At 38.9% G+C, this 12200-nt stretch overlaps 1 protein-coding gene across 1 annotated transcript in view; it reads left to right on the top strand.

Annotated features, from left to right (window-relative positions):
- uba1 (ubiquitin-like modifier activating enzyme 1) overlaps positions 1-12200 on the top strand; it is a 331255-nt gene that overhangs the window by 208006 nt on the left and 111049 nt on the right. Inside the window, 4 exon segments of the mRNA XM_051933534.1 lie at positions 1092-1145; positions 1147-1269; positions 1477-1584; positions 2640-2720. Coding sequence (XP_051789494.1) covers positions 1092-1145; positions 1147-1269; positions 1477-1584; positions 2640-2720 — 366 coding nt within the window.

The raw sequence follows: 12200 nt of genomic DNA, 5'->3' as shown, positions 1-12200 counted from the left end.
TCTGAAAAAACTGAGCAGTGTTTTCTGAACACTTTTTTTTTTTTACTCATGTTGGTAAAACATTTGGGAAAAATTCAAAGTACCTATGAATAAGACTTTTGAGTGGGAAAGTGGGAGCCTGTTGGAATATTCAATGCACACTTGCACTACGGCAGGGCAAGATATGAACAAAAAAAGGAATGGCAGATGGGTCACTTTAACAAAAACCCTCAGCAATTCAGTGACAAAACTTTTGCTCAGGACACAGTGTGTGCTGCAAGGGTTTCTGCACACTTTTTGCAATATGGACGCAGGTCTAAATATGAGCAAATATTAAAAAAGGTAGAGGGAGTCACTTTAACAGGAACCACAGTGAGTATAACAAGGATTTGTGCACACAAAACTCACCCTAATGCTTAAACAAATGTGTATATATATATTGGTTTGCTAAAGTACTGAACAAGAAGAGAGCAGCTGTACGCTACAGAATGCACTGACACTGAGAACAGAGATGTCACTTCCTGACGCCCTTTTTCTGATATCTGACAGGCTGGTTCCACTAGACTTTTTTTTTTATTTTATCAGTCCTCCTCTCGCCTGCCCACCTCCCCATACTCTTTGCTTGTGACCTCCACTCCGCCTCGTCCCCACTATTAGCTTGTTCAGCATCGAGTGACAGCAACATTCCGCCACGCACCTCTCCCCTGGCCAGATGCGATCCTGCTTCTAAAATATTTGCCCACCCGCCCGTTCGTCCCTTGCTATCTCTGCAGATCATTAGATCTGCTTGTAGATCTGTGGCTGTCATCTCGCAATATTATATGAGATGGCAGCCGGGTGCTGAACTAAATTAGCCGGGTGGAGCGCCTGGCTAAAAGACGCCAGGGAGAACACTACATGATTCATTTTCTCCCTTTGTGGATCTCCAGCTGCAAATATATGTATGTATGTATGTGTGGTGTGTGTATATATTTATATTATATATATATATATATATATATATATATATATATATATTATATATAGAATATATATATATATCTATATATATATTATATATATATATAAAATAATATAAAAGATGTACAACTATGAATGTTTATTTTTTATAGTCAGATGCTGAAGAGCTGCTGTCCATTGCCAAATCCATCAATAGCTGCTCTATCTGGAAGTGCTAAACAAGAGCAGCTTGATGAAACCCTGTTAAAGAAGTTATCCTATGTGTCAGCAGGAGACCTTGCTCCTATCAATGCATTTATTGGAGGCCTAGCAGCCCAGGAAGTCATGAAGGTAAGTTAATTTATTGTAAGATTTTCATTAAAAAGAAGGCATAAATAGAGCTTGATGTTAGCATTGTGTTGTGTGTACTTTTGTTCAGATTTAAAGGTTTGAAAATGTATTCAGGGAATTTAATACCAAACTGCATACTTCTAATTCTGTACAGTCATAAGTTGATTTTTGAAGATTGTGACAAAAGAATCCATTTCACTTTGACAGGCCTGCACTGGAAAATTTATGCCTATTGTCCAATGGCTATACTTTGATGCTCTTGAATGTCTTCCTGAAGCAGAGGAGTCCATACCTACTGAAGAGGATTGTGTGTTTGTAAGCACTTGTCCAATTTAATTCTGTTGCACCCACTAGTAAGAAAGTCTACAAATCTGTTCTACCATATCAAAAGTAGTTTGCTTTGTTTTCAGTTACAATTATCTAAATTAGTTACTTTATCTAGGTAATTCTGAAAATAGTTTTTAAAACCAGTTACACAATTCCTTAGGGGGTATTGGGGAGGGAGATTGATATCTGATCTGGAAACTATTTCAGTAACTGCTACACTTTCACAAGGCCAAAGCTGTCTCTGGGCATGTTTGCATTTCTCAGTCATTATTCTATTCTTTGAGAGCTGCTACAATACTGCAAATATTTCCTCTAAAATTTATATAGTTTCAGTATTTCATGTCTTTGTATTCAAAAATAAATTGAGTGTCCTCTTTTTTGACTTGCTTCCGTTTTCCTTAAAATTTTAAACAGAAAATGTAGACCTACAAACTTCTCCAGTAACTAGAAGGCACTTATTCTGTTTGTATATAACATCTATTTTTTTCATTGTTTCTTTAATTTAAAAAATTTAACAGGCATGTATAAAAAAATAAGTATGTTATGATGTATAGATACTGATTTGACAATGTTATGTACATTATAAATTGTTAAAGTAGCAGCATACTTTTAGCTCTGGTTTATTCTTCAAACTCAAAACACTTGTGCGTTCCCAGCATTCTTTTGACACATCCTCTGAGCATGTTGTCAAGAATTTTAATGCTTGTGTAGCAGCAGGCTTCTGAAGCTCACATGTCATGTAGCATTAAGTATATTCCTGGCTTAAAATGCAACAAATATAGTTCAAGACCGGACATCATAAGAATGTAGAAGGATTTTAAGATGTTTTTATTTTTAGTGCTGGTAATTTATAAATGTTTAAGTGCTTTCAAAAACGTTTTCTGCTGCCAGACTGAATACATATTTCAGTATTTAACTGTCTGATTGTATTATTTTTATCAAATTCATGGCCCTCCCTTAAAGATCAGTGCCATGTCGCTATTGTTGAAATGGCAAGTTGGCAGATTTAATTAATTTGCCTCATTTTGTCTTCATGCATACAGAGAAACAGTCGGTATGATGGACAGATTGCTGTGTTTGGATCCAAGATTCAGGAGAAGCTGTCAAAGCAAAGATATTTTTTGGTAAGTTGTTTGCTTATCACCTATTTTACAGTCAGCCAACAGGTGCCCAATGTTTTTCAGCTTAGCAAATAAAAGGCTAAATTAACTGTTGCTGAATTACTTGGATAACTCAGGAAGTTTCTATAAGGACAGTTACCTAGGTGTAGCACTCACTTTTTCCCTGTTAAATTTGTTTTTGAAAACCTTTCAAGAACAGAGTAAACTTAAGTAATTTTAGAATTTATATTATGAAAATATTTGTTTGATATTTTAGGGCATTTCAGTCAAAATATTTTTAAGATGTACACTTGGGGGTTGGGTAGCTTCCTTGTGCCTTATTGAAAGTGACCTGCAATATCTGTCTGGATGTGATCATTTGAAACACTTAGAACATTCTACCTAACATAATCAATAAATCTCTAATCACCTGACATCAAACATAGTTCTCAAGAGTATTACTGTCTTTCACAGTGCTTGGTAACTTATTTTGTATGTTTAGAATTCTTTTTGTGAAGAAGACTTTGTAATATTGGTGCAAAATTTAACTATAGCCAAGTACCAGCTGTATCTAGTGTAAGAACTTGTTTAAAAGTAACAGCCGGAATCCACAGTAGCGATTTCCCCTCAGTTTCTAAGAAGTGACACTACTGTCATGTTGCCTTCTGTCTGCATTTGCTTAAAGATTCAGCCCTTACAATTTCCCTCATTATATACTATGCTGTTCATTTTATACCATATATTAGAAACAGCAACAATGATGTAAACCTGACATATAAAACATATGCCTACCCTCCTTGGCATTATTAGTCAAAAATTTCTAAGAATGGATGGAGACTTCCATGTTCTTATATCCAGCTGTGACTCATCTGTCTCTTACTGTTGTTTTGAGAATCCTCACACTACTTTATGGGTTAGCATTCTTGGAAGGACATCTGGGCAGATTTTTCCAATTCTCTAGTACATTGCAGGCTAACTACCTTCTCATGTTCAGTAACTATGAGCTTGGTTGCTAGATTAGTAGGCATATTCTATAGATGTAGATCTCCTGGACACTTGTCTCCAATGTCAAACAAGACTGTTTAATCATTTCAATTCATTTTTTAACTTACAAATTTAAAAATAAGTATAAAGGAACTATAGTAGTTTAATATCTACTGACCTCTAAGAACCCCTATTTGCTGTTCAATATTTTCACACATTTTTCTTGCTGCTTTACATGCACCATAACTGCAGTGAAGAACTTTCCCTTTATTTTTATTTATTTATTTTATTTTAAATTCCCTTACTTTCCCTTAGGCATTGTACATGCCTAAGTGATTGCTGCCCTCTTGAACCCTGTAAATCTTTAAACACAAGGTCTTTGCACATTCAATAACATTGCTCCTCTGCTGCTGATAAAGTGAGGGTTAGCTGAAAGCATTAGGTATGGTATGAGGTATAGTGTAAACCGTTGTTTGTGCATTCAGTGATCCCACAAAATTACTACAAATATCGAGAATAACATAGTGATCAACTCATTACTGAGGGTAAGATACCTAATGTGTGCCACTAAAGTACACACATCTCCATTATATATTAGGTACCTTTTTTTGGTTTTTCTTCAAAGGAGCTTATCAGTCAAGGTAATTTTTCATTCTATTTTTCACACACACACATTGTATTATCTGTTAATGTAATGCTTCCTGAGTTATCCAAAGTACTCATTACATGGAGAGAATAGATATAACTAATAAAGTAGCCACTCAGTTAAGTTATGGTTGCAAGCTACATTGCAGCAAAGGCTGGAGCAAGCTATCTCCTCCAGATGGTTGCTTGACACCTGACCATAAGATTGTCTGTAAACAGAGCTGGAACTCTTTGCTTCTTTGAGGACAGTGTTGCTGAGGGACAAGTTGAGCAACTGAGAATGAGTATGCAAAACAGCGTGTCCATGGAAGAAGGATGTTGACTAGTCACTGACTGCCCAGTAGCTGTAATTTCAATGGTAGCAAATGAATAATGCTGTTTATGAAACCCACAAGAATGTAAACTGCATTGCAGACTGAAACAGATGAGATGCAAAAAGCCAGTAGAAGTATTTGGACAATAAATCAAAAACACACAAAGATCTCCACAGGTCCTGTGGAATAAGCATAGTTTCCATCACAGAAACAGAAATTGAACCATAAGTATAATATGTAATACTTTAGATTCCAAGATTTGTATTGCTTAACCTGATAGTTTGACTGTACCCAGCTAATGTTTTGGCTATTGGTTGTCTCTTACCTGAAAGTAACCAATGTGAAGGGTTTATATACAAAAACTAACTTATCCTTAAATTAATTCAGCACCTTGGCAGTCGTGCAGAAGATTTACTGTATGTCACAATTTCCTCACATGAGTTACATGGAATGGAGTAAACCGATGTAGACATGATGTGAGGAAATTAAAAGGCACTTGAGAAATAGATTAGCCTTCATTATCGTACAGTAATCCCTCCTTGATCGCGGGGGTTGCGTTCCAAAACCCCCCGCGAAAGGTGAAAATCCGCGAAGTAGAAACCATATGTTTATATGGTTATTTTTATGTTGTCATGCTTGGGTCACAGATTTGCACAGAAACACAGGAAGTTGTAGAGAGACAGGAACTTTATTCAAACACTGCAAACAAACATTTTGTCTCTTTTTTCAAAAGTTTAAACTGTGCTCCATGACAAGACAGAGATGACAGTTCCGTCTCACAATTAAAAGAATGCAAACATATCTTCCTCTTCAAAGGAGTGCGCGTCAGGAGCAAAGCCTGTCAGAAAGACAGAGAAAAGCAAACAAATCAATAGGGCTGTTTAGCTTTTAAGTATGCGAAGCACCGCCGCACAAAGCCAGTTGCAAAGAAGGCAGCAGCTCACACCCCCTCCGTCAGGAGCAGAGAATGTCAGAGAGAGAGAGAGAGAGAGACAGATAAAAACAATCAATCAAACATCAATACGTGCCCTTCGAGCTTTTAAGTATGCGAAGCACCGTGCAGCATGTCGCTTCACGAAGCAGCTGCACAGAAGGGAGCAACGTGAAGGTAATCTTTCAGCATTTTTAGACGAGCGTCCGTATCGTCTAGGTGTGCGAACACCCCCTCTGCTCACACCCCCTCCGTCAGGAGCAGAGAATGTCAGAGCAAGAGAGAGAGAGAGAAAAGTAAGTTGGGGTAGCTTCTCAGCCATCTGCCAATAGCGTCCCTTGTATGAAATCAAACTGGGCAAACCAACTGAGGAAGCATGTACCAGAAAATTAAAAGACCCATTGTTCGCAGAAATCCGCGAACCAGCAAAAAGTCTGCGATATATATCTAATATGCTGACATATAAAATCTGCGATAGAGTGAAGCCGCAAAAGTCGAAGCGCGATATAGCGAGGGATTACTGTATATCTACCTGGCTGAAAGACCAGGGGCCTCTTCCAGAAAGAGTAATTAGTTTACCCTGGATCTCTAAAAGAAGTCCGATTTGCTTTAGCATGATTTTGCACCAGAGGTTTTGCTGGTTTCTGAACATAGGATTTCAGTGGGCCAATACTATCCCAGATAGGTTGATCCAGATTAACGCATGCTCAGGGCAAAATTTATAAGACCTTCTGAGTTGAGTTGAACAGCTGATCAACCACAGACTACAATTCCTTGCTCCACCAGCCAGTCTATTTTCAGTTGGTTTTGTTCAGAAATGCTACAGTGGCTTAAATTTGATTGTAGAATTCCTCTTTTGATGGTGGTTATTTCTGTGTCGGAAAGATGGAATATTGTGTGTGTTTGTGACAGAGAGCACAGATGCTGCTTGAAAGTTAATGTCATAATTTAGAAGGTTGTTTGGATGTATTAACAGTAGAATTACCAAAAGCCTATGAAAAAACTTGTTGACAGGTGTGGGGCAGACTGACTGGCAGGATGACGCCCGACCTGTTGCTGCATCCAAACTGTGCCATCTTTCACCTTTATGCCTGGTGCAGCAGCGGCTTTCTTATGTGAGTGGACGTTTCTTGCGTTCTTGTGTTCTCTTTCTCCGATGTAGAACCCTCGTCCTCATCTGAGTTCACCACTGCTATAGCACGTCTTTATTTGAAAACAATAGTGTCAGATCAGGGCTGGCATGAACGTGACTGAGAGAATAAAACTGAATATATATTAAAAAAAAAAAACAAAAAAACGCTGACCTTTACGAGTATCATAAATTTACACCGGCTGTTACAGACTCAAATCAATGTATGTTTTTATTCTATGATCCATATTACTAACTGAGAATGCTAAACCGGATGGACGCAGGGACATCCGGCCATGGGCCGTGGCCACAAAAGACGTACTGCGCAGGCGCCCCACGAACCCCCCACCCCCCCCAAGCAACGGAAACCGGCCGGATGGAATGCAACGTAAACGCACGAAGCCATTGCACACGAAACGGGACACACACAAAGAAGAGGATTGAGACCCGCGACACCCAAAGCCCCCCTCCAGTAACTGAAATAAGAAATGAGGCCACGCACCCCCTAGGACACCAAAAACAAAGGAGTCGCACGCAGGCACACATAGCACACGAAACGGTTCGCACACAAAAAGGACGATTCAGCCCCACGACACACAAACACCCCCCTCCACTAACAGAAATAAAAACTCAGGCAACAAGCCCCCCAGCACACAAAAAAAAACAAGCCGCCAGTGCCACACAAAGCCCATTGGACACGAAACGGGACAGACTACGGACATAGCACGCGAAACGTACACAAAAAGGACGATTCAGACCCACGACCACACTAACGATTGCGCCAGTTAGCTGACAGCGCGTTCAATAATAAGTCCACTTTTCATGAAAATTCATTGGGATTAATGAATGTCATTTGCAATCATTGTCATTCACTTAACTTCCCTGCAGAAACAAATGGCAATACAAGTAATGAATTTACACGTTGTTGTCAAAAAAGTCAAATTACACTGCCTCCTTTACATTCATTTCCTGCAGATCTACAGAAGCTTCTAACTAACGAAGTACCTGAAAGTAAAAACTTTATGAACTGCATTACATCCTACAATACTTCATTTGATTTTGCATCTACCGGAGTAAATATCAGGTCACCAAAAGGCAATGACCCATACTGCTTTCCCGTATGTGCACAAATATTACATCGCATTGGAACTGTGCACCCTGAAACAAATCAAGAACGCAAATATGCACAAATCACGTCGGCACCTACAAAGCGCTTCTGAAACCGCGGAAGAAAAAATGTCTCGGCTCCAAAAACACGTCACTCCTTATTCCAAATACCGGTCCCAATCACAGAAACATCGGTATCCACTATGACAATGCACAGTGACAATGCACGTGACATCCGTCTTGCCACACTAATTATAGATGAATGTACAATGGCATCCAGTCACTTACTCAATACCATTGATAAACTTCTACAAACGTTGATGAATAATAATATTCCCTTTGCGGGGAAAGGTACTTTTATTAGGAGGAGATTTTAGACAGTGCTTAACTATTACTCCACGTACAATGCGCTCAGCTATTGTTCAGTCCACCTTAAAATACGTGGACAATTGGCATTGCGTTGATGAATAATAATATTCCCTTTGAAGGAAAGGTACTTTTATTAGGAGTAGATTTTAGACAGTGCTTACCTATTGCTCCACATGCCATGCGCTCAGCTATTATTCAGTCCACCTTAAAATACGCGACGACGTCATATAAACAACACGAGACCGAAACTACAATACATATACAGGCGCGAGACCTGATTGGTGATAATACGAAGAAACGAACAGTCCGCATATTAACAGTGAGTTCGATCCTACTTATTACTTATCCATATTCCTAACGATAAAGATCAAACAAGTCATCAATTCATGATCACGGATACAAAACTAGATGGCTCGAGTAACGGGACCACAAACACGAACCCGCATCAAAAAAAAAAAATTCACCTCGGCGCGCTTCTAAAACCTCCACATCCCGAATATAACAATTGGTTATTACAACTAGAACATTGTACACTCACCAATACAGATGGACTTCACCCAGATATTATTACAATTCCTCAACCCTTCATCTGCGACGATTTACTTACGGAGATATTTGGAACAGCGGTCTCATTAGACCAAATGCCCCTTTTAACACAACGAAGTATATTATGTCCAAAAAATATTACTGTTGATCACATTAATAACCAGGTCATTTCATTACTTCCTGGAGAGTCACACCTCTTTCTAAGCTCTGACAAAGTTGACTCTGATGACGACAATGACCATCTTAATTTCCCCTTAGCATATTTGAACACTATTAACCCAGCCGGATTACCACAACACAGTCTTAGCCTTAAAAACGAAACAATACTCATGCTATTAAGAAACCTTAACACTAAACAGGGTTTATGCAATAGTACACATTTAGTCCGTCTACACCATAACACACAATGTTATTCAAGCAACAGTTTTTACAGGATCACATGCTAACAATACTGTTCTAATTCCTAAAATTGACCTTACAAGTTCTGACCTGGAATTACCTTTTACACTTAAACGGAAACAATTCCCCCATTAAACCTGCCTTTGCCATGACCATCAACAAATCACAAGGACAAACAATGCACAAGGTTGGCATCTACCTATCTGAGCCCGTTTTTGTACATGGACAACTTTATGTGGCCTTCTCACAACTTCGACGTTCATCTGACGTTAAAGTTAAGGTCATAAATGCTCCATTCCAAGGAAAACTCATTCACGGACAAGACACCATCTTTACTACTAATGTTGTTTACAAAGAAATTTTCCAATAAACCTTTACACTGTGCCAAACACTTTATTGTTGGCTTCCTATCTGCGTCATCTACACCTTCACACTATGCTATATCTCATTCATACATCTCTTTGTAATTTCCCAACACCAGGGGTTGGCGAGCGAAGCGAGCAGGGGGCGGAGCCCCCTAGTAGTAAGAATAAGAGCAGATCACTACTCAAAACGGAGGAGTCCGGGATTGAAACATGAACCTCTTCATTACGAGTCAGCAGTTCTTACCACTGCACTTAAAAGCGTTTGTGTTAAGACCATGTCAATGTCGCACCTAATGCTAGTTCTTTTTCTGCAGTTATATTCTTGAATAAAAGCACACTTGTTTTGTTATAATTGTACCTTTTGTGAAAGTGTTTGATATTTGGACTTCAGGCTTCACACATTATACAGTTCTTGTCTACATTTTGTCAATTATTACTAAAACATGAAAAACATTTCTGTTTTAACGATGTGTTTACATAGATTGTTGTAGACACGGAACACACATGAAATGCATGTATTCCAAATAATGATATATTACTTACACTATACAACTCCAGACAACTTACACGCAAGTAAACAGACTTGAGCTGAGAGTACTTTCTGTGTTGGTGGGGGGATGGGACAGCAGGCTGCTTGCTGCTTTTGCTGATTGACACACAACACAGAAGACACTGACGGAGAGATGAGAAGGGATTTAAATTGGGCCGGGATTACGAGTTTTTTTGTAGGCTTTGGTAATTAGTGTAAAGTGGTAAAGTTCACATAGACACTTAGGTTTATCCATTCCTGGGAATTCGGGGATGACACAGTGCATGGTCATTTCACATGTGAACGGTTTTAGAACAACCGACACTTATTTTTAATAAAACTACTGCAGTATGTTGACACAAATAAAAGACTAACCTTATCTACAAGCAGTTCATGCTGTCATATAAGTACATGTATCTTTAGTTGCGGTAATAAGAGTGTAGAAAGCACAATGTCCTCACAGGTGGCGCAGTGGTAGTGCTGCTGCTTTGCAGTAAGGAGACTGTGGAAGATTGTCGGTTCGCTTCCCGGTTCCTCCCTGTGTGGATAGCGCTTTGAGTACTGAGAAAAGCGCTATATAAATGTAATGAATTGTTATTATTATTAACGTGTCCAGCGTGTGGTCGTCCAGGCAAGAGCGCACCTTCATGCAGAAGTACGCCTGCTGCTGAGAAAACACGCTCTGCCTCCACTGAAGTAGGCGGCACAATCATCAGATACTGATACACTTGTTCTAAACAACGCCTGCTCTTGCTCTGAAACACCGCCATTTCAGCTTTTACTGATGCATCCAGTTTCTTGTCATCATTCTGTGATGGCAAGTTTCTTGGCACAGATAATGCGGATGCAACAGACTGACGCATTGCAATTGCAAGTTGCTGTTCAAAGCTGTTGTCTGATGAAGTGCAAGCTGCAGCAATGGTGCCACCTTAATTATTTTCAACTATAACTGTTATTTCTTGATCAATTTTTACACTTTTACACGCTATATATGCGAGCTTGGCCGTTCTCGTTTTCCCGGGAATTATAGCAGTGTCATTCCCGGGAATGAAAAACGTCCCTACCGGGAGCCCGGGATTGGATTCCCTAGTCGGAATGTCTTATCGCGATCTGATAGCTTTTTTCTGCACAGTATTTGACAAAGTAATTGTATCAACTGTTAGTTTAGGAAGAGCATGAGAGTTTCGACATTTCATAGTTTCTTTTTTTTATCTTCCTATATAGTGCAGCTAAGATCAGCATTTGACAGGACATTTACAGACTTTGATCTTATGATTCGGTGCTCTGCATCTTAATTATTGAGGCTGGAAAAGCCCCTATCCTTCACGTTAAATCTGAACTTTTGCAGGTTAGTTTCAGAGCTTTAGTTGCACAAGTAATTGAGCTGGATTTCCTCGGATCTTTTTCTCTGGGACAGGCAAATCCTGAGCCAGTTTCATAAAGCAGGATTAGTGAGTTATCTGCATCTTTGATCTCATGGATCACGTAATTCTGGCTTAATGTCTTCCAAAAACACAGGTTTGGCTTAATCCAGGTATTCTGAGACCGATTGCCATAAATTCAGACTTAAACAAAGATTTCACACTAATCCTGCTTTTTGGAACAGACCCCTGGACTCTTAAAAGAACATTTAATATCCAGTCTTAAAAAATAATATTCCTTGTGTCAAATGTTTTGATAAGTATTAAGCAAGCCGATTGTACAAGTGTCATTTTTTCAAATTGAGAGAATAAAAAATCAAACCAAGTTGACATAGATTTATATACACTTAGTATGTATGCATCTTCTATTACCCTTATCTTATTAGAAAGTGAATAATGTTATCACTGTGTTCCAGTTACTAACCGAGAAAGTGAAAGTTGACTTGTGTAGACTTCCACCACTTGAACAGATCTCTTCATAGTTCTGGCCTCCTGGCAGGAACATGAATCAGAGATCTCCCACAGTGTATACATGAAAAGGCTTTATGTCTAATACTGGTTGCTGTTCCCAGTTCATCCTTTGCAGCCAGCAACAAATTTTTTTAGTCGGCTTACAAGCTAAACAATTTGAGAGATTGTTTCAAGCAAGTTGTCTCTTTAGCTTTTATGCAGCATAATCTATACATGCTTTTTCAGCACAACTACTTGTTTCTTGGTGAAAAAGTGTTTAAGTGATTTTAATTTTAAACATGAAAAGGTTAGCAA

The sequence above is a fragment of the Erpetoichthys calabaricus genome, chromosome 11 (genome assembly GCF_900747795.2).
Source record: "Erpetoichthys calabaricus chromosome 11, fErpCal1.3, whole genome shotgun sequence".
Classification (NCBI taxonomy): domain Eukaryota; kingdom Metazoa; phylum Chordata; class Cladistia; order Polypteriformes; family Polypteridae; genus Erpetoichthys; species Erpetoichthys calabaricus.
The sequence above is the reverse complement of the archived record's forward strand: the minus strand, read 5'-3'. Positions and strand labels throughout refer to the sequence as shown.